Source organism: Taudactylus pleione, unplaced genomic scaffold (assembly GCF_031769625.1).
Source record: "Taudactylus pleione unplaced genomic scaffold, aTauple2 ptg000066l, whole genome shotgun sequence".
Classification (NCBI taxonomy): domain Eukaryota; kingdom Metazoa; phylum Chordata; class Amphibia; order Anura; family Myobatrachidae; genus Taudactylus; species Taudactylus pleione.
The window spans coordinates 28,370,592-28,397,421 of record NW_028284468.1 but is presented as its reverse complement, the minus strand read 5'-3'; the positions used below and the strand labels follow the sequence as shown (position 1 = coordinate 28,397,421).

At 44.0% G+C, this 26,830-nt stretch overlaps 1 protein-coding gene across 3 annotated transcripts in view; it reads right to left on the bottom strand.

The window, feature by feature from the left end:
- The window catches only part of LOC148534549 (lipopolysaccharide-induced tumor necrosis factor-alpha factor homolog), a 132,765-nt gene extending 123,372 nt beyond the window's left edge, over nucleotides 1-9,393 (bottom strand). The window contains exons 1-2 of one of the 3 annotated variants that reach the window (XM_088466912.1): nucleotides 9,246-9,393; nucleotides 3,379-3,473 (exon numbers count right to left, since the gene is read on the bottom strand). In XM_088466912.1, the coding sequence (XP_088323038.1) occupies nucleotides 3,379-3,457 (79 nt within the window). In that variant the 5' untranslated portion in view covers nucleotides 3,458-3,473; nucleotides 9,246-9,393. Of the gene's footprint in view, nucleotides 1-3,378; nucleotides 3,474-8,185; nucleotides 8,688-9,245 lie in introns of those variants that run through there. The other 2 variants (XM_088466913.1, XM_088466911.1) reach the window with 2 other exon arrangements.
- Nucleotides 9,394-26,830: the final 17,437 nt, after the last annotated feature.

The following is a 26,830-nucleotide window of genomic DNA, read 5'->3' as shown; positions in this document are numbered from 1 at the left end:
CATCGGTGACAACATCCAAGTAGGCATGTCAGACAGACCGTTCATGTACTGGCAGGAAAAAGAGGCAATTTGGAGGCCCCTGTACAAACTGGCTCTATTTTACCTGAGTTGCTCCCCCCTCCAGTGTGTACTCCGAAAGAGTGTTTAGTGCAGCCGGGAACCTTGTCAGCGAAAGGCGTAGGAGGTTGCTTCCACAAAATGTGGAGAAGATGATGTTCATCAAAATGAATGATCAATTCTTCCAGGGAGACCAGCCTCCAGAAAGTACAGAGGGACCTGTGGTGGTGGATACCAGTGGGGACGAATTAATACTCTGTGAGGATGAGGATGTACACAACACTGAAGAGGGTGAGGAATCGGTGGATGAGGAGGACGACATCTTGCCTCCATAGAGCCATTTTGTGCAGGGACAGATTAATTGCCAGCTTGTTTTGTGGGGGCCCAAACGAACCAATCATTTCAGCCACAGTCATGTGGCAGACCCTGGCGCTGAAATGATTGGCTTGTTAAAGTGTGCATGTCCTGTTTATACAACATAAGGGTGGGTGGGAGGGCCCAAGGACAATTCCATCGTGCACCTCTTTTTTTTCTTTGCATTATGTACTGTTTGGGGCCTAGTTTTTCAAACTGCCATCCTTTCTGCCACTGCAGTGTCACTCCTAGATGGGCCACGTGTTTGTGCCGCCCACTTGTGTCGCTTAGCATATTCATCCAGCTACCTCGGTGCAACCTTTTGGCTTAAAAACAATATTGTGAGGTGTTCAGAATAGACTGGAAATGAGTGTAAATTAATATTATTGAGGTTAATAGCATAGGAGCAGAAAAACCCACAAATTCTGTGATTTTAGCTGTTTTTATGCTTTTTTCCAAAAAAATACAGATCCAAAACATAGAAACCAGAACCCAAAACATGGAAGGGTGGTTTTTGACAAAACCAATCCAAATCCAAAACATGAAGAAAGATCCAGATCCAAAACATGAAAAGTGGCCGGTGCACATCCCTAGTTTAGAGTAGGGATGTGCGCCGACCCCAGTATTTTGGTTTTGGATTTGTATCTCCTTCATTTTTTGATCTGAATTTGGTTTGGTCAAAACCGCCCTTGTGTGTTTTGGATCTATAATTTTTTTCAAAAATTGATAAACTGCTAAAAATCACAATTTGGGCTTTTGTTCCTACAGTATTATTACCCTCAATAACATTAAATTCCACTCATTTCCAGTCAATTTTGACCAGCTCACAATATTGTTTTCATCTGGTTTCAGCCCAAACTTTGCACCAAGCTATCTGGCTGACTAAGCTAAGCGGCAGCAGCAGGCGTCACAAACACATGGCAGTTCAACTGCCAACATGGCACATAAGGAAACACATATTTTCATTAATGAAGAGGCATGAGCAAGATATAGTATGTTTGTAGTTGAAGACAGGGAGATGAAGGGTTGATTGGTAGTACATTTTATTTACTTAATTGATTCTGAAGCAAATTTATGGAGGGAGGAGGGTAGAGCTTCGGTGAACATTATGTCCTATGTTTTGTCCACAAAACCAACTTGGTGGTTCAGATTGAGAGGTAGGTTATAAAGGTTATCAGCCATAAATGGCGGTACCCAATTAGCTTCAAACATTGTTCAGATGCTAATTGATCCCCTGAGGCTATCTAATTAGCCCCAAAGTCCGCCTCAATGCCGGCCCTAATTGGGGATTTGTTTTTGGGACCTGATGGCGAAAACACATAAGTTCACGGATTCTATGTGTTCTCAGGTTAATTATCCAATTTGTTTGCCCCCAAAACAAATAGGATACAAAAGAAAAAAAAAAAAGGGATATCAGTGAAAAATCTGTTTTTTTTGCCCCCCAAAAAATATAGGGGCTAATTGGATACCAGTCAAACTGTCACTGTAACGTCATGGTCCCTAGTAACTGCATCATGAAATTGATTGGTTAAGCCTACAAAAATGCATGCTGCCCCTATGTTTAAGCCACATGTCCATTTAAAGTTAGATTGTACTAAGCAAATTCACACTTGCCTACTGTCAAATCTCAGGTGGCACTTCCAGACACCCGTAAGAGAGAGCAAGTCTCCTGGAGCCACCACTGACCTGACCTGATTTGTTCTGAAACGCTTCGAGGCCTCAAGATTAACGGCATTTTGTAGTGGTGCTAGTGATATACAATGAAGCAATTGTTCCTCATGCCCCCCACTTTGCCACACCACACCCCGCAGAGCTGGCCTAGGTGCCTCCTTTCGGAAGAGGCAATCAAGAAGTTGGCAAGTATAAGCAAATTGTACCACCAGACTTGGCACCAGGAACTGTGTGTTCTTTAATTAAAATGTACAATAAATAGATGAATTCCATTTTTATGACCATTTTTTTTTTTTATGATGAATTCCATATTTATGACCATTCTAACAATTTGCCACTCTATGCGTTTTCTGTTGCTCTCTAATTTCCCTATTGTCAAATAAAACCAGAACCCTATTCCATACCTCCCAACTGTAGCGGTTTATGCTGAACAGTCCTCCTGCAGCTGGAAAGTCAGGTATTTCTTCTGTAGAAGTACTTTGTATAGCAGAATACACAGCATGTGGGCAGGTGAGATACTGTAACTAAGGTGCAGCATAATGCATCACAAAGCTAGACATGATTCACCTGGGAATGTGACCATATCCCATAATAATATGTCCCCTGCCACATTTCATCTGTGTAATATAATAAATGTATTCAATCTATAACTGAAATTATCAATGATTATTGGCAAACATACTGTATATGAGGAAAAAGGGAATGTGATGATAGAAGGGGGCATGTTTAATGCCATCACCCTAGGTCCATGTCTATGTTTTCCACAAATATGTGCCAGTAACTATGGTGGAGATGTATCAAGCACTGTAAATAGTGGAGAAGTTACCCATAGCAACTAATCATGAGGTAGATTTACTAAGTACACTCTATAAATTGATAGGTAGTACTGATTGGTTGCTATAAGTAACCACTCCGCTCTTTACACTGCTTGATAGACCCCTCATTAGGGAAGAGATTATGTCCTAAGCCTTGGGGAGAAATATAAAGTACCAACCAATCAGCTCCTGTCATTTTTCAAACACAGCCTGTAAAATTAAGTTAGGAGGTGGTTTTTTGATACTTTATCTCCATGCACTTTAGCTCTCTCAAAGGCTTAGTAAATAGACCCCTATGCCTGCGTACTAAGTGCACATTATGAAGTGGGAGCATGGTAAATATGGCAGACGCATTTGTGCACAAACCTTTTTTTCCTCAGAGTAAACTGTTAAAAAAATGTACACTGAGACGTGCCCAGGTTATGCCCTGACAAGCCCAAACCATTACTCTGACTATTATGCAGTCCAAAAATGCCCATACCTTCTGGCTGTTGGTATGTTGGAAGATCGGTACTCATCTTATCCATATTTGTTGTGCTTGAGATCTTCGAGTTAATCATATCTATACTTTAAGCACTGAGGAAAAAAAAAAAAAAAAACAGTTTGACAGAAGAAAAGCCAGAAAAATGCACCATAATAAACAAAAAAAAAATGCTATGTATTTCTTTCACCACATATCCAAATAAAACTAATTTGACATATTTCTTGAACAAAACTAACAGTGATTCTCATTTTTGGTGGGTGGGTAGGGTGAACTTGATGGCCCCAAACTGGCTTGTGTGTTTTACCATACCTTCCCTGTGTTTCTTTGGACTGTAGTGGGCAGCTGTGTAGAAAACCCTAAACAGTTATGGGAAAAGTGTAAAAAAATAAAAATAAAAAATGGGAGGTAGCTTTTGCATATACACAGAAGTAAATACATATAAGCATCCATCCTTTTAAAATCTCTGATCTTGGACATTCCTGGCACAGGGGATATAACGGGAATTTATTTTCTTAGTATTTTCAATATTGAGGAGGAGATGGTAAGAAGAGGCTGTAAGTGTCAAATGCGCTAGAACCAGCACTAATTCACACTTACATCAAATTTTGTACTATACGAAAGCAGATAACAGAGAAAATCACTTTTTGCTATGATATATGCAAACATCTAACCAGTGTCGTCCCTCCAATGGATGGCCCCGATTCGTCCAGTAGAGTAGTGTAAAAAGGGGCGGGGTCTCACTGTAAGTGGGCATGGCCCAAACACCCCGTTTTAGTTGAGGGTACCCCACGTAAAATGCTCCCGGGGACCAGTGTATTTGCACTGCCGGCTCCCACACTGTGTTAGGAGCACAGTGCTGCACGTGATGCTACAGTGCAGCACCTGGCTCCTGTCACTGAGACGGCACTTTGGTGTCACACCTGGGTGCGGGCCGCACCCTCCTTGTGATGCCACTGCATTTGTGGTTTACCATTTCTACACACATCGGCATGGTTATCTGCCAATGTGTGTAATTTGCAGTGTTGTCGTCCATGGATGCTCGTCCGCGCATAAAATCTTGCAATGTTTGCGAGATCTTGCGCATGCACAGCAGTGGCGTAACTAGGGCAGGGTGAGCGGGGTTCGTGCCCTCGGTGCCGTTGGACCGGCGGCGCGCCCCCGGCCAGGGTACCGGCCCGCCCTTGTTAGCCAGTGTAGCGCCAACCGCAATGAGTGCGGTCAGCGCTACACATTTGCACAGGACCAGCGCTAGGCTTCCAGCGCCGGTCCTGTGCTGCACGCCTGAGCCCGTTCCCTCCCCCTGAGCGCTTGCCCAATAGCGCTAGGAGGTGGGCTCAGGCTGTGCATAACACACGCATCGCCGCCAGCGCTGGCGGCGATGCGTGTGTTAAACAGCAGCCAATGAGAGTCACAGACTCTCATTGACTGCTGCAGCACCCACTGCAAGAGCAGGACTTCCGTCCGGCTCCTGCAGTGGGTAATGGGACTGACGTCATGACGTCTGTCCCATAATGCTGAGAACGCCAGCCCGGGCGGACTGGCGGGTGGGAGCGGCATCGCGGACAGGAGCAGGAGCAGCGTGGAATAAGTATATTTTCATATATATTTATTTTTTAACCTATTTGCACAACGGGGGAGGGGGGTGGCTACTACTGGGGGGACCTCTACTGGGGGAGGTGTGGCTACTACTGGGGGCGCCATTGGGAGGACCTCTACTGGGGGGGGCTACTCTACTGGGGACTACTACTTGGGGGGGGGGGGAACTACCACTGGGGGCATTCTAAAAGGGGCCTATTACTAGAGGCACTGCACTCGGGGGACCACTACTGGGGGCAATTATAGGAAGGGCCACTACAGGGACAACTGGATAGGGGGGTCACTACTGGGAGCCTGCATCAGGGGGACCACTACTGGGGACACTGCATGGGAGGGGGGGGGGGGGACTACTGCTGGGGGCACTATATAAGGGGTTTACTGCTAGGGGCACTGCGGGGACCACTACAGGGGGCACTAGATAGGGGGGGATCACTACAGGGTGCCTGCCTAAGGGGACCACTACTGGGGAAACTGCATGGGGGGGGGGGGGGAGAGACTTCTGCTGGGGGCACTATATAAAAGGGCACTGCATATGGGGGGGGGGGACTACTACTGGGGGCACCATATAAAGGGCACTGCATAAGGGGATACCACTACTGGGCGCACTGCATTGTGCGGACTGCTACTGGGGGCACTGCATAAGGGGGACCACTACGTGGGGCACTGCATTTGGGGGGGCCACTACGTGGGGATACTGAGTAAGGGGAACTAATTGGGGGCTGTATAAGAGGGACCACTACTGGGTATACTGTATAAGGGGCACTACTATGGGCCTGCATGAGAGGGACCACAACTGCATACTGGGGGTACTGTGTAAGGGGTACTACTGGGGTTAAGGTGCATATGGATAGGAATGTTCAGTTTGAAAATAAAGGGGTGTGTCATGTTGACGCCCCATTTTTAAGTGACCACGCCCATTTTTTTTTGCCACGCGCGCCTTCGCCGTGCGCACATCAGAAGGGTGAGGCTCCCTTTTCAAATTTGACCTGGGCGCCAAATAACCTAGTTACACCACTGATGCGCAGTAAGGCCGAACAAGAGACAAGATGCAGCACTTTAGTACTAGGCTGATGCGCTATGTGACTTACACGGATCGCCGAAGTTGTCCTCCACTCTGGCTGATATATCTTGGTGTTATTGCTTCACTGTAATTAGAGGCAAAGCAGGAAGAGCTACTGAGCTTTGCTGGTTTTTCACAGCAACAATCTATATCCCCAGATCTTAGTGGCAAGTTGCCATGGTTCAAATGTGATAACTGGTGACAAGTTACTTTGAGTAATAGCAGGAATTGATACTACATTTTCATGCAGGGGTGATTATTTTATTGATTGAACCACTTCATTGACAGAAACTTGACCTAAAAGGGAGAACTTTTAAGTTTCAATATGAAACCTGAATAGATTTTATGAAATGTGTAGCAAGAGAATGATACTATATCAATCAAAAACACCAGGAATACAAGTGTCTATTCACTAAGCTTTGGAGAAAGATAAGTCCCAACCAATCAGTTTTCAAAACACGGCCTGTAAGCCAACAGTTAGGAGCCGATTGGCTGGGACTTTCTCCATTTTATCTCTCTCCAAGGCTTAGTGAATTGACCCCATAGCAGGGCCGGCTCCAGGGGTCAGATCACCCTGTGCCGGCTTTTTACAGGGTGCCCCTACATTACGCGTGACCGAAAATGGGGGCATGGCCTAATTACCATAGGCTATGCCCCCTACGTGACGTTATTTGGAGGGCACGCCTCCAAATAACATCAGGCTGGGGGGAGCCTCACTAGCTGGGCTTCCCCCAGCCCTCTCCCTCCACTGAATGGCTGCCTCGCTCATGCGTGCAGCATCCATTCAGACTCCCGGGCTCGGCATCACCGGGGGTTCCCAACCTCCCAATTTTACCACCCGCTGGCCACTTCGGCCCATGGGTGGAACAGCGGGAGGTTGGGGAGAGGTGTGCCCTCTATGGGTGGCGCCCCTGTTCAACTGCACTGGCCGGACACCCCTAGAGCCGCCCCTGCCCTATAGGCTTTCGATTATGATGAAAGACTATATTATGCCAAGGTATATTTCCTTGTAGAATTTTTTTTTTTTTTAACGCATCAATAAAAAAAAATATATGCTATTAAAGTTAAATAAAATGTCACATTGGCACACACTCCATTAAATGTTTCCACTGTTGTTCTTAAGGCTAGTAGCTCCCTGGTACTGCAATGTAGACAGAGCCCCAGCAATGAGGAGGGATTTCAAATGTCCATAGTTATTTACAGCGTTATTCTGTACAATACACAAGTCTTCCTAATAAATACTCAAGTGTTAATAGAACTGATTGCATATTAAGATTATAAACTGTAATCTGTATAAACAAACTGTCACATATTTCAGTGTTTATAGCTTGTGACTACATTTTTTTTTACTGTTGGTAACAGAATAAGAAGGGAAACAAAACAAACTATGCATCTAATAAATGCTATTTCAGTTATTCATTTCACGCTAACAAAATCATTCAGAAAAGATTACACATACAGCTTTGTTGTACTTAACCCAGCGTTAGGTGCACCTCTGGGACTCCCAGGTTCAGGCGCAGTGCGCCTGACAGGCGCCTGTTATAAAATAGTCATTAGCACCTAATTAACTCAATTCTAACGTTCTCAGTGACCTTCATTAGGATGTACAAAGAGAGAATATATGGAAATCTGATTCACAAAACCACATTAACCTTAAAGCAAGTAAAACAAAAAAATACTACATTTTAAGAGGCGCTGTGTGCCTATAGGTGTATACACACACACAACAATTTTTTGAACGATTATCGATAACGATATTTAGTTATCGATATATAGAGTTATAGAGTTAAAACGATGAACGATTATCGTTCATGCGCGTTCACGTTTGTAGTTCAGACTTATCAACTCAACGATTATCAGTAAGGGAATATGCAAAAATCATTTGTAGTTAAAAAAACAAAAACGTTCATTACATTTAGTAAGTGTACGATTTAATAAATGATTTTCATTCATTTTTCCCTTGAAAAAATTTACGAATAGCTTTTACTAAAATTGTCCATTTACTAAATCATTGTGTGCGTATGCAGCTTAAGAGGCCACCCTGGACAAACCTACATATGTCCGCAAAATACCCACAACCTTTGTAATTTTCATTCATAAAATTAGCAAAATACACAAAATTGTGAGAATATAAAAAGAAATACGTACTTTCAAAAGTCGGACGAGTTCGGGCGCAATGAGCCTGAGAGGCCAGGAAGGTCACTACTGCACTCCACGCAGCCGGCGGGAAAACTGACTAAGGGGGTTTCAAACAGCACCCAGAGATAGGAAGGTACTAGGAGGGGCAGGCCCCTGCGCCCCCTTGCGACAGAGAGGTGAGAGAGAACAGCTTTGTGGCGCCTGTCGGGCCAGCTGCGCCTGACGCAGGGTTGAGAGAACAGATCAGTATTTTATTTTTCATATGGATGACAGACCACTATTACTTCTAGTTCCACAGTCTCCTTGATAAAGTACCCATGTACATTGCTGAACATATAGGCTAGCAAAAAAAAAAAAAAACTACTGAACTTTTGTTATAAATGTCTCTTAAGTTGCATCCATTGCATAATGAACTGGAACACAGTTGTTCCTGCTAATCAAAGTTTTAATTGCCTATATTTTACTTTTTAAAGCTGTGTTTATAGGAAATATCTGTAACTGTTTAAACAAAAAAGATAAAAATAAAAAAGGAAAACCAGCAAAAAAGCATTCAACAATTCCAAACACAAGGGGCTCAATTTCATTTCATGTGATTTGCGTATGGGTAAGGGTGGACTTTTATTTGCCATATGCAGTACCCCAAACAGCATAGATACTTGGAAATGTTTGTGTGCAGCTCTATGGCATCAAACATTACTCAGCAATTAGGTTTTGCATGGGATTCACATTCAGGAACATTGCACCTGCAACTTGCGGGTAACTAATTTGACCCCACAGAAAATGTATTGCATACAATTAGGTTATATACCTCACAGAAATTGTAAATCAGATGTATGCAGAATAATAAATTCAGTACAAAAGGTGCAATTTTTTTTTATATTAATATGGAAGTTTTTGCAGTCTTCATTTTAGTCAACAGATTATTTCACTATAGCTTTACTTGTAAATAATAAAAGGAAACAATCCACAGTGGTCAAAATGGTTTTCAAATGTTTCTAAAAGCATAATCATAATATGTTATATTTTAAACCCTCATCAAATAATACAAAAAATATAAACTCTAACTTACATTCAACTCAGCCAGTGTTCATTACTATGCCAGCACCCTCCCAATACAGGGCCTAAAGATAAACACAGCTGAATCAATCCCACTGTGCTCAACAGTGCCATGTGGGATAATTACTGTCTCAGCTAATTAGACTCATTTGGAGAAACTCCCTTTACTAGAGGTAATGGCGTAGGAAAATGTGGAACACTCAAGCCTTTTAGCATTGCTGAACAGTCAGATTAATACATTTAAAGCTGGGTACACATGTAAAAATTTTCTGTCCAACCATCCAACTAGTTGATTGGTTGGAATGAAAATCTGGTAAAATATGGGAGTAAATGATGATCAGCAATTCGCTCCTAAATGCCAGAAAACAGATGAAAATGGTCATTCAGACAAGTTTGTTAAATGTTTGATCTAAACAATTTGTTCAAACAACAGTTTTTGTCCATTTTCCGGCGTTTGGGAGGAAACTGCAGATTGTCATTTGCTTTCATACTTTACCAGATTTTCATTCCAAACAATCAACTACTTGGATTGTTGGACAGAAAATCTTTGTGTGTATGCAGCTTTAGTCCACACAAGGTCCCAGACAAGATACTAGTTTTAGGTACCATAACTATATATATATTAGGGGTGTGCACCGGCCACTTTTCGTGTTTTGTGTTTTGGTTTTGGATCTGGATCTTTCTTCGTGTTTTGGATCTGGATTGGTTTTGCCAAAACCACCCTTCCGTGTTTTGGGTTCTGGGTTTTGTGTTTTGGATCTGTATTTTTTTTAAAAACAGCATAAAAACAGCTAAAATCACAGAATGTGTGGGTTTTTCTGCTCCTATGCTATTATTAACCTCAATAACCTTAATTTCCACTCATTTCCAGTCTATTCTGAACACCTCACAATAGTGTTTTTATGTCCAAAAGGTTGCACCGAGGTAGCTGGATGACTACGCTAAGCGACACGAGTGGGCGGCACAAACACGTGGCCCATCTAGGAGTGACACTGCAGTGGCAGACAGGATGGCAGTTTGAAAAACTAGGCCCCAAACAGTACATACTGCAAAGAAAAAAAAGAGGTGCAAGATGGAATTGTCCTTGGGCCCTCCCAGCGCCAGGGTCTGTCACATGACTGTGGCTGAAATGATTGGTTCGTTTGGGCCCCCACAAAACAAGCTGGCAATTAATCTGTCCCTGCACACACTGGCTCTACGGAGGCAAGATGTTCTCCTCATCCTCCTCATCCACCGATTCCTCACCCTCTTCAGTGTTGTGTACATCCTCATCCTCACAGAGTATTAATTCATCCCCGCTGGAATCCACAACCACAGGTCCCTCTGTAAGTTCTGGAGGCTGGTCTCCCTGGAAGAGTTGATAATTCATTTTATGAACATCATCTTCTCCACATTTTGTGGAAGCAACTTCCTACGCCTTTCGCTGACAAGGTTCCCGGCTGCACTAAACACTCTTTCGGAGTACACACTGGAGGGGGGGCAACTCAGGTAAAATAGAGCCAGTTTGTACAGGGACCTCCAAATTGCTTCTTTTTCCTGCCAGTACAGGTACGGACTGTCTGACATGCCTACTTGGCTGTTGTCACCGATGTAATCCTTTAACAGACAGACGCACGCTTGTCGCTGCTGCTTTAAGGATGCAGGTGCGGCTACAGCCCACACATTTCACAAAGACAGAAAAAAAAAAAGAATTTTTTAATTGTTTGTGGAGCGCACTTTGAGGGTTACACCACCCTTTAACAGACAGACGCACGCTTGTCGCTGCTGCTTTAAGGATGCAGGTGCAGCTACAGCCCACACATTTCACAAAGACAGAAAAAAAAATAAGAATTTTTTAATTGTTTGTGGAGCGCACTTTGAGGGTTACACCACCCTTTAACAGACAGACGCACGCTTGTCGCTGCTGCTTTAAGGATGCAGGTGCGGCTACAGCCCACACATTTCACAAAGACAGAAAAAAAAATAAGAATTTTTTAATTGTTTGTGGAGCGCACTTTGAGGGTTACACCACCCTTTAACAGACAGACGCATGCTTGTCGCTGCTGCTTTGAGGACAGTATCATATGCAGTGACAGTAGACTTGTCAGAAATTGTTGGCACGTCCTTCAGTCCGGACCAGATGTCCAAACCAGCCCTTGACTTATGACACAGGCGCACGCTTGGCGCTGCTACTGTGTTGCTGCACGTGCGGCTACATCGCACTCAAGTCACAAACACATAAAAAAAATATTTTTTATTTTTTGGAGCACTTTGAGGGTTACACCACCCTTTAACAGACAGATGCACGCTTGTCGCTGCTGCTTTGAGGATGCAGGTGGAATCTAGACGGGATTTGGAACCGGAGACACACTACCTCCATCAATTGTCTAAATCCCACTGCACTAATGGCGGATACCGGACCCACGTCTAACACCAACATAGCAGTCAAGGCCTCAGTTATACGTTTTGCTTCAGGATGACTGCTGTCGTAGTTCATCCTCATCGCTAGGGACTGTTGGAGGGTCAATTGTTTAGTAAAAGTGGTGGTGTTCCTACTTCCTCTCTGGGATGATGAACAACTCCCAGCAGCAGCAACCGCACTAGGAGGAAGTGGTTCTTGATCTTTCCCTATTTTATTTTTATCAGAGAAAGTTTGGTCCTCCATTTATGTTATATTGATATATACGTGCGGCTAAAGCGCACACAAACACAGAAAATATTTTTTTATTTTTGCTGGAGAGTAGTGCACTTTGTGGGTTACACCACCCTTTAAGAAATGAGCCAGCCGGCCCTTAACTTATGGGACACAGGCGCATGCTTGGGGCTGCTCCTTTGTTGATGCATGTGCAGCCACAGTGCACACAAGTCACAAACACAGAAAATATTTTTTTTTTTGGTTTGGGCTGGAGTGTACTTTGGGGGATACAGCACGCTTTAACAGTCAAGCCAGCCGGCCCTTTACTTATGACACAGGCGCACGCTTGGCACTACTTTGTTGATGCACGTGCGGCTACTGCGCACACAATTCACAAACACAGAAAAAATATTTTGTTATTTGGTTTGGAGTGTACTTTGGGGGCTACAGCACCCTTTAACGGTCAAGCCAGCCGGCCATTTACTTATGACACAGGCGCACGCTTGGCACTACTTTGTTGATGCACGTGCGGCTACTGCACACACAATTCACAAACACAGAAAAAATATTTTGTTATTTGGTTTGGAGTGTACTTTGGGGGTTACAGCACCCTTTAACAGTCAAGCCAGCCGGCCCTTTACTTATGACACAGGCGCACGCTTGGCACTACTTTGTTGATGCACGTGCGGCTACTGCGCACACAATTCACAAACACAGAAAATAATTTTTTTTTTGGTTTGGACTGGAGTGTACTTTGGGGTTTACAGCACCCTTTAACGGTCAAGCCAGCCGGCCCTTTACTTATGACACAGGTGCATGCTTGGCACTACTTTGTTGATGCACGTGCGGCTACTGCGCACACAATTCACAAACACAGAAAAAATATTTTGTTATTTGGTTTGTAGTGTACTTTGGGGGTTACAGCACCCTTTAACGGTCAAGCCAGCTGGCCCTTTACTTATGACACAGGCGCACGCTTGGCACTACTTTGTTGATGCACGTGCGGCTACTGCGCACACAATTCACAAACACAGAAAATAATTTTTTTTTTGGTTTGGACTGGAGTGTACTTTGGGGGTTACAGCACCCTTTAACGGTCAAGCCAGCCGGCCCTTTACTTATGACACAGGCGCACGCTTGGCACTACTTTGTTGATGCACGTGCGGCTACTGCGCACACAATTCACAAACACAGAAAATATATTTTTTTGGTTTGGAGTGTACTTTGGGGGTTACAGCACCCTTTAATGGTCAAGCCAGCCGGCCCTTTACTTATGACACAGGCGCATGCTTGGCACTACTTTGTTGATGCACGTGCGGCTACTGCGCACACTATTCACAAACACAGAAAAAATATTTTGTTATTTGGTTTGGAGTGTACTTTGGGGGTTACAGCACCCTTTAACGGTCAAGCCAGCCAGCCCTTTACTTATGACACAGGCGCACGCTTGGCACTACTTTGTTGATGCACGTGCGGCTACTGCGCACACAATTCACAAACACAGAAATTTTTTTTTTTTTGGTTTGGACTGGAGTGTACTTTGGGGGTTACAGCACCCTTTAACGGTCAAGCCAGCTGGCCCTTTACTTATGACACAGGTGCACGCTTGGCACTACTTTGTTGATGCACGTGCGGCTACTGCGCACACAATTCACAAACACAGAAAATATATATTTTTTTGGTTTGGAGTGTACTTTGGGGGTTACAGCACCCTTTAACGGTCAAGCCAGCCGGCCCTTTACTTATGACACAGGCGCACGCTTGGCACTACTTTGTTGAGATGCACGTGCGGCTACTGCGCACACAATTCACAAACACAGAAAAAATATTATTTTTTTAGCACTTGGGGGGAGCACCCCTGATGGACAGAGCAGCCCCTGGACAACACTACAGCACCCCTTTATGTCTAGGACACTGCACAGGACTTTGGAGTGGACACAGCCCCTATGGAGAACTGACTGCACAACACCGTCCAGCCAGCCCCTATGGACTTTGAAGTAGTGGACACAGCCCCTATTAACAACAGCAGCACAGCACAACACAGCCAGCCCCTATGGACTTTGAAGTAGTGGACAACAGCATCACAGCGCAGCACAGCACAGCACAACACTACTCTGCACTACACTACACTACACAGCCCAGCCAGCCCTAACTCCCACCCTCCCTCTTCACTGTCCACAGCCGAGTGAGAAAATGGCGCCGACATGGGTACCTTATATAGGATTCAAAACCCGCGAGACCCGGAAGGCGGGATGATGACGTTTTGCCTCGATTTCAGATCCGAGTCAGGCGGGAAAAGTCGAGCCTGACTCTGATCGGACTCGGATCGGGGGGGCTCGGGGGGGTTCGGATTTCAGAAATCCGAACCCGCTCACCCCTAATATATATATATATATATATATATATATACACATGCATATGTGTGCAAATATATATATATATATATATACATACAAATATATATATATATATATAAATATATGGTACTTCCGTATCTTTGCGGCTCCCGCTACTTAACTTACTTAGGCACTACATAAGGTATTGTACTATTGACTTTAGCTAATGTATTTCGGTGCTGACGCCGCGCGATATTTCTGTTTTGTCCCCCACTGTTTTGTCCCCATTTCGTGCCCCCCCCCACGTTGTTAGTGGTAAAAATTTACCCAAAATGATGACGACAATTTTCTTTACCCGCCGAACACTCACCGCATATGAACAGCCGAACACACTCGCCCCCACATATGAAGATACGTAAGTAGCGTAGCCAGCAGGGAGCCGCAAAGATACAGAAGTAACATATATATATATATATATATATAGATATACATTAGGGGTGAGCAGGTTTGGATTTCTGAAATCCGATCCCCCCGAGCCACCCCGATCCGAGGCCGATCCGAGTCAGGTTTGACTTTTGTCGCCTGACTCGGATCTGAAGTCGAGACAAAACGTCATCATCTCACCTTCCGGGTCTCGCGGGTTTTGGATTCTATATAAGATACCCGCGTCGGCGCCATTTTCTCACTCGACTGTGGACAGTGAAAAGGGAGGGTGGGAGTTAGGGCTGGCTGGGTTGTGTAGTGTAGTGTAGTGCAGTGTAGTGTTGTGCTGCGCTGTGCTGCTGTTGTCTATAGGGGCTGTGTCCACTCCTCCAAAGTCCATAGGGGCTGGCTGGACTGTGTAGTGCAGTCAGTTGACCATATGGGCTGTGTCCACTCCAAAGTCCTATGCAGTGTCCCAGTCCTAAAGGGGTGCTGTAGTGTTGTCCAGGGGGTGCTCTGTCCATCAGGGGTGCTCCCCCCAAGTGCAACAAAAAAAATATTTTTTTCTGTTTGTGAATTGTGTGCGCAGTAGCTGCATGTGCATCAACAAAGTAGCGCCAAGCGTGCGACTGTGTCATAAGTAAAAGTCCGGCTGGCTTGATCGTTAAAGGGTGCTGTAACCCCCAAAAGTGCACTCCAAACAAAATAAAAAAATATTCTCTGTGTTTGTGAATTGTGTGCACTGTGGCTGCACGTGCATCAACAAAGGAGCAGCGCCAAGCGTGCGCCTGTGTCCCATAAGTATAGGGCCAGCTGGCTTGTCTGTTAAAGGGTGGTGTAACCCCCAAAGTGCACTCCTCAAAAAATAAAAAATTCTCCTTCTTTTTCTGTCTTTGTGAATTGTGTGGGCTGTAGATGCACCTGCATCCGCAAAGCAGCAGCGACAAGCGTGCGTCTGTCTATTAAAGGGTGGTGTAACACCCAAAGTGCACTCCAACAAAAATAAAATATTTTCTTCTGTGTTTGTGAATTGTGTGCACTGTACGTGCATCCTCAAAGCAGCAGCGACAAGTGTGTGTCTGTCTATTAAAGGGTGGTGTAACACCCAAAGTGCACTCCAACAAAAATAAAATATTTTCTTCTGTGTTTGTGAATTGTGTGCACTGTACGTGCATCCTCAAAGCAGCAGCGACAAGCGTGCGTCTGTCTATTAAAGGGTGGTGTAACACCCAAAGTGCACTCCAACAAAAATAAAATATTTTCTTCTGTGTTTGTGAATTGTGTGCACTGAACGTGCATCCTCAAAGCAGCAGCGCCAAGCGTGCATCTGTCTGTTACAGGGCGGTGTAACCCTCAAGGTGCGCTCCACAAAGAATAAAAAATTATTCTTTTTTTTTCTGTCTCTGTGAATTGTGTGGGCTATAGCCTCACCTGCATCCTCAAAGCAGCATCGACAAGCGTGCATCTGTCTGTTAAAGGGTTGTGTAACCCCCAAAGTGCACTCCAACAAAAATAAAATATTTTCTTCTGTGTTTGTGAATTGTCTGCACTGTGCGTGCATCCTCAAAGCAGCAGCGCCAAGCATGCGTCTGTCTGTTAAAGGGTGGTGTAGCCCTCAAAGTGCGCTCCACAAAAAATAAAAAATTCCTCTTTTTTTTCTGTCTTTGTGAATTGTGTGCACTGTAACTGCAAATGCATCAACAAAGGAGCAGTGCCAAGCGTGCGCCTGTGTCCCATAAGTAAAGTGCCAGCTGGCTCATTTCTTAAAGGGTGGTGTAACCCACAAAGTGCACTAGTCTCCAACAATAATAAAAAATTATTTTCTGTGTTTGTGTGTGCCTTAGCCGCACGTATATATCAATATAACATAAATGGAGGACCAAACTTTCTCTGATAAAAATAAAATAGGGAAAGATCAAGAACCACTTCCTCCTAGTGCTGAAGCTGCTGCCACTAGTCATGACATAGACGATAACATGCCATCAACGTCGTCTGCCAAGGCCGATGTCCAATGTCATAGTAGAGGGCATATACAATCCCAAATGACAAAGTTCAGGAAAATGACCTTAAAAAAACATTTAAATCATCTGAGGAGAAATGTAAACTTGCCAATATGCCATTTACGACACGGAGTGGCAAGGAATGGCTAAGGTCTATCCCTATGTTCATGACTAGTGGTTCAGCTTCACATGACAATGGAAGCCCTCTTCCCGCTAAAAAAATCAAATGAGTTAAGCTGGCAAAAGCACAGCGAAGAACTGTGTGTTCTAAGAAGATATCACAAATCCCCAAGGAGAGTCCAAGTGTGGTGGCGGTTGCGGTGCCTGACCTTCCCAGCACTGGATGGGAAGAGGTGGCTCTTTCCACCATTTGCACGTCCTCTGCAAGTGCTGAAAGGAGCACCCACAGTCCACTTGCTGATATGCAAATTGAAGATGTCACTGTTGAAGTACAACAGGATGAGGATACTGGTGTAGCTGGCGCTGAGGAGGAAGTTGGCAAGGAGGATTCTGATGGTGATGTGGTTTGTTTAAATCAGGCTCCAGGGGAGACAGTTGTTGTCCGTTGGATGAAAAAGCCCATCACGGTCATGCCTGGGCAGAAGACCAAACATTCCACCTCTTTGGTCTGGCAATATTTCTATCCAAATCCGGACAACAACTGTCTTGCCATATGTACCATATGGCAAGCTGAAATAAGTAGGGGTAGGGACGTTAAACACCTAGGAACATCCTCCCTTATACGTCACCTGCAGCGCATTCATAAAAAGTTACTGTCAAGTTCAGAAACTTTGGCTAAGACCGTAAGCAGTCCAGGGACACTTAAATCCCTTTGTCCTGTTGTATCCAAGCGCCTGCAAAGCACACTGTCAACTCCCTCCTCGTCAATTTCCTCTTTAGCCAGGATCGGAAGTAGTCCTGCAGGCCATGTCACTGGCATGACTGACTCTCCTATCCTGGATTCCTCCGGAGGATCCTGCATTGCTACACCTACTGCTGCCGCTGCTGCTGTTGCTACTGGGAGTCATTCATCATCCCAGAGAGGAAATAGGAACACCACTACTTTTACTAAACAATTGACCCTCCAACAGTCCTTAGCGAGGAGGATGAAGTACGACAGCAGTCATCCTGAAGCAAAACGTATAACTGAGACCTTGACTGCTATGTTGGTGTTAGACGTGCGTCCGAAATACGCCATTAGTGCATTGATTTAGACAATTGATGGAGGTAGTGTGTCCCCGGTTCCAAATCCCGTCAGGATTCCACTTCACTATGCAGGCGATACTGAGACTGTACAGAAACGTCAGAAAAAGTGTCCTCAGTGTCCTGAAAAATGCGGTTGTACCAAATGTCCACTTAACCACAGACATGTGGACAAGTGGAACAGGGCAGACTAAGGACTATATGACTGTGACAGCCCACTGGGTAGATGTATCACCTTACGCAGCAACAATAGCAGCGTCACCAGTAGCAGCATCTCAGAAACGCCAGCTCGTTCCAAGGCAGGCTACGCTGTGTATCACCGGTTTCAGTAAGAGGCACACTGCCGACAACCTCTTAGAGAAACTGAGGGAAATCATCGCCCAGTGGCTTACCACACTTAGACTCTCCTGGGGATTTGTGATATCTGACAACGCCACCAATATTGTGTGGGCATTACATCTGGCAAATTCCAGCACGTGCATGTTTTGCTCACACAATAAACTTGGTGGTGCAGAATTTTCTGAAAAGTGACAGGGGAGTGCAGGAGACGCTTTGGGTGGCCCGAAAAAGTTCTGCTCACTTTCGCCATTCAGCGACTGCGTGCCGAAGACTGGAGCGCCAGCAAACACTCTTGAACCTGCCCCGCCATCACCTGAAGCAAGAGGTTGTGACGCAGTGGAACTCAACCCTCTATATGCTTCAGAGGATGGAGGAGCAGCAAAAGGCCATTCAAGCCTATACATCCACCTAATACATAGGTAAAGGAGGGGGTATGCACCTGACTCAAGCGCAGTGGAGAATGATTTCTGTGTTGTGCAAGGTTCTCCTGTCCTTTGAACTTGCCACACGTGAAGTCAGTTCAGACACTGCCAACTTAAGTCCCCTCATCAGGCTTTTGCAGAAGCAGCTGGAGAAAGTGAAGGTGGAGCTAAGATGGAGCGATTCCGCTCGGCATGTGGGACTTGTGGATGAAGCCCTTCATTCGCTTTGCCAGGATTCCAGGGTGGTCAATCTGTTGAAATCAGACCACTACATTTTGGCCACCGTGCTCGATCCTAGGTTTAAAGCCTATGTGGTGTCTCTCTTTCTGGCCGACACAAGCCTGCAGAGGTGCAAAGACCTGCTGGTGAAAACACTGTCAGCTGAAGTGGAACGTGACATGTCAACAGCTCCTTCTTCATTTTCTCCCGCAACTGGGGCTGCCAGGAAAAACTTAGGTATCCTAAGCAACCTGCTGGCGGTGATGCAGGGCAGGCAGGACCAAGTTTGGACATCTGGTTCGGACTGAAGGACCTGGCAACAATTTCTGAAATGTCTACTGTCACTGCATATGATACTGTCACCATTGACAGAATGGTGGAGGATTACATCAGTGACAGCATCCAAGTAGGCATGTCAGACAGTCCGTACCTGTACTGGCAGGAAAAAGAGGCAATTTGGAGGCCCCTGTACAAACTGGCTCTATTTTACCTGAGTTGCCCCCCCTCCAGTGTGTACTCCGAAAGAGTGTTTAGTGCAGCTGGGAAACTTGTCAGCGAAAGGCGTAGGAGGTTGCTTCCACAAAATGTGGAGAAGATGATGTTCATAAAAATGAATTATCAACTCTTCCAGGGAGACCAGCCTCCAGAACGTACAGAGGGACCTGTGGTGGTGGATTCCAGTGGGGACGAATTAATACTCTGTGAGGATGAGGATGTACACAACACTGAAGAGGCTGAGGAATCGGTGGATGAGGAGGATGAGGATGACATCTTGCCTCCGTAGAGCCAGTTTGTGCAGGGACAGATTAATTGCCAGCTTGTTTTGTGGGGGCCCAAACGAACCAATAATATCAGCCACAGTCGTGTGGCAAACCCTGGCACTGAAATGATTGGTTTGTTAAAGTGTGCATGTCCTGTTTATACAACATAAGGGTGGGTGGGAGGGCCGAAGGACAATTCCATCTTGCACCTCTTTTTTTTCTTTGCATTATGCACTGTTTGGGGCCTAGTTTTCCAAACTGCCATCCTGTCTGCCACTGCAGTGTCACTCCTAGATGGGCCACATGTTTGTGCCGCCGACTCGTATCGCTTAGCATAGTCATCCAGCTACCTCGGTACAACCTTTTGGACATAAAAGCACTATTGTGAGGTGTGAGGTGTTCAGAATAGACTGGAAATGAGTGGAATTTAAGGTTATTGAGGTTAATAATAGCATAGAAGCAGAAAAACCCACAAATTCTGTGATTTTAGCTGTTTTGATGCTTTTTAAAAAAAAATACAGATCCAAAACACAAAACCCAGAACCCAAAACACGGAAGGGTGGTTTTGGCAAATCCAATCCAGATCCAAAACACGAAGAAAGATCCAGATCCAAAACCAAAACACGAAAAGTGGCCGATGCACACCCCTAATATACATTTATATGCTATAAATGAAGCAAAAATCTACCAATACTCAGAAAAAAGTTACTGTACCAGCACTCACCTAAAGGTACATGTGGATACAAGAACAATAGTATACTCTAGATAAGTCTTCAGAATCTTACTTTATTAATTTCTATAACAACTCCATCAGTTTGCTTCTGTTTTCGAGAATTAAAAATAATAGGAAAAATAAGTGCCAGCAGAAAAAATTATATATATCCAAAATATAGGAGATTTTCATAGATACCGTATATACTCGAGTATAAGTTGACCAGAATATAAGCCAAGGTACCTACTTTTACCACAAAAAACTGGGAAAACTTATTGACTCGAGTATAAGCCTAGGGTGGGAAATGGCAGCAGCTGGTAGTGCCCCCAGTAGTAATTTCCCCTGGTTGTGCCCCCAGTAGTAATCCCTCCTGGTAGTGCCCCCAGTGGTAATCCCCCCTTTCAGTGCCCCCAGTAGTAATCCCCCCTGGTAGTACCCCCAGTGGTAATCCCCTCTTTTAGTGCCCCCTGTAGTAATCCCCCCTGGTAGTACCCCCAGTGGTAATCCCCCCTTTTAGTGCCCCCTGTAGTAATCCCCCCCTTTTAGTTCCCCCTGTAGTAGTCGCCCCCTGGTAGTGCCCCCTGTAGTAATCGCCCCCTGGTAGTGCCCCCTGTAGTAATCGCCCCCTGGTTGTGCCCCCAGTAGTAATCCCTCCTGGTAGTGCCCCCAGTGGTAATCCCCCCTTTCAGTGCCCCCAGTAGTAATCCCCCCTGGTAGTACCCCCAGTGGTAATCCCCTCTTTTAGTGCCCCCTGTAGTAATCCCCCCTGGTAGTACCCCCAGTGGTAATCCCCCCTTTTAGTGCCCCCTGTAGTAATCCCCCCCTTTTAGTTCCCCCTGTAGTAGTCGCCCCCTGGTAGTGCCCCCTGTAGTAATCGCCCCCTGGTAGTGCCCCCTGTAGTAATTGCCCCCTGGTAGTGCCCCCAGTAGTCCCCCCCCCCAGTAGAGAGAGACGTAATAAGAATAAAAAAAAAAATCACTTACCTGAAACCCCCGCTTCTGGTCCCACCGCTAACAGCTCCTCCGGCCGCTTTGCATGGGAGAGACGTCATTACTCATGACGTCTCTCAAATTACCTACTGCGGGAGCCGGAAGATGGCTCCCGCAGTGGGAGCAGCAGCAGCCGCTGAGAGTCTAACAGTCTGACAGACTCTCAGCGGCTGCTGATTACAGCAAACACACAGTTGCCGGCTTCGGCGGCTGTGTGTTTGTGCTGTGTAGTGCTGACCGAACTCCGTCCGGTCAGCGCTACACTTCACTCGAGTATAAGCCGAGGGGGTACTTTTTCAGCACAAAAAATGTGCTGAAAAACTCGGCTTATACTCGAGTATATACGGTAAGAGTATTTATCACATATCACTAACAGTAATGTTTCTGAACACCTAGCTTTCAGATACATTGGTGTTTGTGACATGAGATAAATAATAAAGGATAAAGGATAATAATGATACTTTCATCTATGAAGACCTGGGGTAGATTTACTATAGCTTCTAAAAATGAAAAGTGGTGCTGTTTCCAATAGCAACCAATCAGATTCTGTCTATCATTATCTAGGATGCAATAGAGAAATTATAAGCAGAATGAGATTGTTTGCTATGGGAAACACCACCACTTTTAATTTTAGAAGCTTTAACAAATCTACCCACTGGAATACTGCCTATTATTTCCATTAGCATTCGTACTTACAAGAAAAGGTCACCTAGGCACTTAACACTACATTATATTGGAGTGCCATTATTATCATTCTATAAATACATATATATATATATATATATATATATATATATACAAGGATGTTTCAATAAGTAAGGCAACAAGTCCTCTGACATGTGTAATGTTCTCTATTTCATTATAATTTCCCACCAATCCAGAGCAGGTAGACCACTGCTTCCCCTCACAGCCATTAGACTGCAGCTCCTATCAGTCATACTGTCCCAACATTAGGTGTAATATGGCAGGAGTGGTGGAAATATGGTGAAAAATTGATGTGTCTAGTGCGATCAGATTTCTTCATATAAAGGGAACATCAGCAGCTGAAATTCATCGCCAACTTGTTGAGGTGTATGGTGATAACAACATGTCACGCAAACAGGTTTGGATTTAGTGCACGCCCTTTGATAACAGCAGGACAGACATTCAAGATGAGCAGCGATCTGGCCAGCCAAGCACGTCCACCACAGATGACAATTTGTGCCGCATTGAAGGTCTGATTCAGGGGGACAGATGCATTCTAGTTTGTGATATTGCTGATGAACTGAATAACTCAGCTGGTACTGTGAGCAATATAGTTCTTGAGCAACTGGGGTGTAGGAAAAAGTGTTCACGCAGAGTACCGAAACAACTCACAGAAATTCACAAAACCAGTAATGGAATTGTCTCTCGTGCACTTGATACAGTATCGTGAGGAGGGAGTGTAGTTCCTGCAGTGTATACAGGCGAAGAAACGTGGGTGCATCATGTGACACCAGGGCTGAAGCAAGCATCCATGACATAGAAAAATGCATCGTCCCCACCAATAAAGAAATTCAAAACAATTCAATCAGCAAAGAAGGTCATTGCGGTCATGTTTTGGGACCACATGGACATTCTTGTTGATTTCCTCACCAAGGGAGAAACTGTGAATGTTATCCGCTATTGTGACACATTGAGATGGTTATGGAGGGCAATGAGTTGAAAACAACCTGGGTTGCTGTGAACAGGTGTTGTATTGCAGCACAATAACGCCAGAGCACACTCATCCAACCACACATGTGAGTAGTTATGATGCTACCATTGGGAGGTACTGGAACATCCCCACTACAGCCCTGACCTAGCACCAAGTGATTTCCATCTCTTTGGACCATTGAAGAAGCACCTGGGTGGAAGGCAATTTGCAACCAATGGTGTATATCAGCAAACTGTTATGTTCTGGCTTCAGGCACTTGACACTGATTTCTTCTATGCCAGGATAGATGCCTTTGTTTACCATTGGAACAAATGCTTAGACAAGTATGGGAACTATGTGAAAAAATATTCTGTACCAAGGCCATACTATTGATTATACATATATATGTACCAGTCAAATTAATATACGCAATGATATATCTTGTTACCTTATTTAATGATTTAGATTTCTCTTCTGTTCATTCACTTTGCATTTTGTTAATTGGTCAACATAAACTATTAACACTTCTATTTTTGAAAGCATATAAAGCCCTCACTCACAAAATCATTTCTGATGGCTGTGGCTTCTCTTAACATTTACTCACCGTGACAAAGATCTGACATCAGACCAAAATGTTGGAATATGTGCAATAATACAGGTGGTATGTAATCAATAAAAGTCTTTTTACTGCTGCAATGGTGAGTGCCCTCCAAACTTCTATTTTTATTTTATATATATATATATATATATATCTTTGTTACTCACCTTGACAAAGGGGCACTGATGCCCTGAAATGTCAGCCTGTTTTCCTAAATATGGATTAACCACATTAATTAATTTGCCTATTTGAGACTAGGAGTGCCGCTATTGTCTCCTGCTGCTATATATTGTGGTATATTGTGGCAGTATCACCAGATGTGACACTGATGAGCAGCAGATTCTGTATGGGGCAGGGGAGATCCACCCACACAGACTAGAAAAGCATTGTGGAAAGATGCCTAATTGCTGCCTAATTGCTGCCTAATTGCTGCCTTGTGGATAGAGCTCAGGTGTGGGCTGATGAGAAGGCAGACCAGGCAGGCTGCTGTGGGAAACAATCTATGTGGGATTGTGGCAGCCAAAAAGCCCAGTGAAGCTAAGCGAGCCATTGGGGGCCAGGAGGCCTGTGTCTAGACCATGCAGGAGGCAAGGGGGGACCACAAAGTCTCCGACTGCGTGATCTGTATGATACAGGGAAGGCCACCAGGACTGTTGTTGGCAGACTAGCTGCACCATTGATAGAGAGGGCTCAAGAAGTGAGCTAGTGCCCTAAGAGGGGGCTAGGTTGTTTTTTATTTTATATTCTTGTTTCCTGACTATCATGCTGAAGTAAAGCACCTCTTCCTTTATTTTACTGGAATGCCGTGTGTGGACCCTCATTAAGCCCCTAAACACTGCACCAATTCACCCTCTGCTGAGCTAATTATCCCCAAGCCATCACTATATATATATATATATATATATATATATATATATTATATATATAGAGAGCGAGAGAGAGAGCAGTGGGCATTACTGAGAGCACTCACCAGGCTTTCCAATTCATGCCATCTTGAAGTTTTTATTAATTGACAGCGACATAGTTGACATTTTATATGACACTATGTTGCTGTCAGTGAATACAATTTTCAAGTTGGAATGAATTGGAAATCCTGGTGAGGGATCTCAATAATACCCACTGCTCTAGATTAAGGCATCACATTTTCTGGTGACCTTTTGATGACGCACCCAGAAACAACATCTATCTATCTATCTATCTATCTATCTATCTAATCACAATCCGGCACTCCTACTCACACTGGATATCTTCCTATGTGCTCTTGCTATACAATTCACAGATTCACCTTACTAGTACTGCGACTAGGAAGAAACATGGCACTTACAGGAATTTTTAAATGAACTTATTTATGTAGAAAGCATACTTGCATTAATACACCTTAATCCTCATGTAAAGTCAATGTTAGAGGGCCTCCAGGGACCCCGTCATCAGGACTGAGGAAATGCAGTATAGACAACCTGAATCAAGCATAAAGATCACTTTAATAATCCACAAGAACCCTACAAGAACATGAGAACTCCCTACAGATATTACTGTACCTGGGATCAGAAGCGAACCCATGACTTCATAACTTTGAGCCAGATAATAGTCAGATGATGTTATTATCATCTACCAATAAACAAATCAGTTTATTTTAAGTTATAAAGAAAAAAGTGGGTTCTGAATACACAGAATAGTATCATACTTTAACTACTACTTTATAACTTTTACTGTTATATCTTTCCTATTCAGCTCTCTCTGCCTTCTTCTATGTTTCTTTCCCTTTAACTTGCAGTAGTTTATATATCTGAGGTCCATTGACCTCAACTGAAATGAAGGCAAGCTTCACAACTGAGGTTCCCTTTCACAATTTGCGAATCTCTGCCAAAGCCTCTCTGTACCACACTAAGGGGGGAATTTAATTGAGTGCAGATCTGGTTAAATCTCCAGTTCTCTGCAATTTTATTGGCTGAATAACAAACTGATTGATTTTACCCAAAAATTTATGAAATCCTGTCATTATCTAACATCAGTTGCAGCAAATTCCCATCCTTTTGTAAATGCAAATCACTGGCAATGTGCAGCGTGTTTAAAAACCTTAATCAACATACTGTATGGTTATCCCAAACCGCTGGAGGTTTGTTGAAAACTTCTGCTATACTGTACTTTTGGGCTTCTGTACATAGGGATACTTGGGTCAATGCTAAGTAGCATTGACCCCATCTTAATAACCCTTACCCTAAAAATGAAACAATATGTCTCATTAATTAATAAGTTATTTTTGTACACCATTTAATTAATAAGTAATTATTTGTTCCCTTTAAATAATACAATTATTTTTGTGTCCCTCTAATAATATTTCAGAATTACATTGCCCCTTAATATTTTTTTTTTGTATAATCTATTTTTAGTGAAAGAAAATCAGCACGACACACATATGGCCAACAAATACCAGCACATAACCATAAAAAAGTCTTGCTATAACCAAACAGTATACTGCTGATATAGATTAAAAAAAAAGTAAACATTTTAAAACAATAAAATAAATAGAAGTAAAGTACAACAAAGGGGGAGAAAATAAGGAAAGAGATGTAGGGAAGGAAAAGTCACCCATTTTGATAGTCATAGGGGCAGAAAGGGTATACACTGAGGTTTCCTTAAAACTCAACCAACTATACTAAGTGGCCGTAAAATCAGAGGAAGGCGATTTCAAAGAGGTGAGATCTTTCACAAGCATATAATGATCCACTCTCTGGAACCACCAAGAGATAGGATGAGGACCTCCAAAAACACGGACAGTCGCCCTTGCAGCATTCACCAGATGTCGGAGTGAGGACTTTTTATAAATCAAAATAGATATATCCATTAAGTTGAGCAGCCAAGACTCAAGCATATTAGGTAAGGTAAGACCAGTGATCAATCACGTTATCCACCGAACTGTCTCCCAGAAGTCAGCCAGTGCCACCAACTATGGAGAAGGGAACCTGGCTACCTCTCCAACATAGAGCAGGTAAATTTGGGAACATCTGATGTTTGTGTACAGGGCACATGTACCACCTAGCTACAATCTTAAGAGTCTCATAGACTTGAAGTGAAGAGGAACTAGCAAAGGTAAAACCAAAACTTTGGGACCATCGGTCTTCCATCAATTCCCTCCCTAGTTCACCATGCCAAGCAGAAACATAGGAATGTAAAGTGGCCTTAATACATTTTTATGTAATATTTGTTGGAAATGTGTGTACAGTTGATTGTTTGTCAGAGTTAATCTATACATCAGTAGAATGTGTGATTTACCCAAGGATAAGTCCAGTGTAGTTTAACCAGACAGTGTGGTTTATTGAGAAACCGA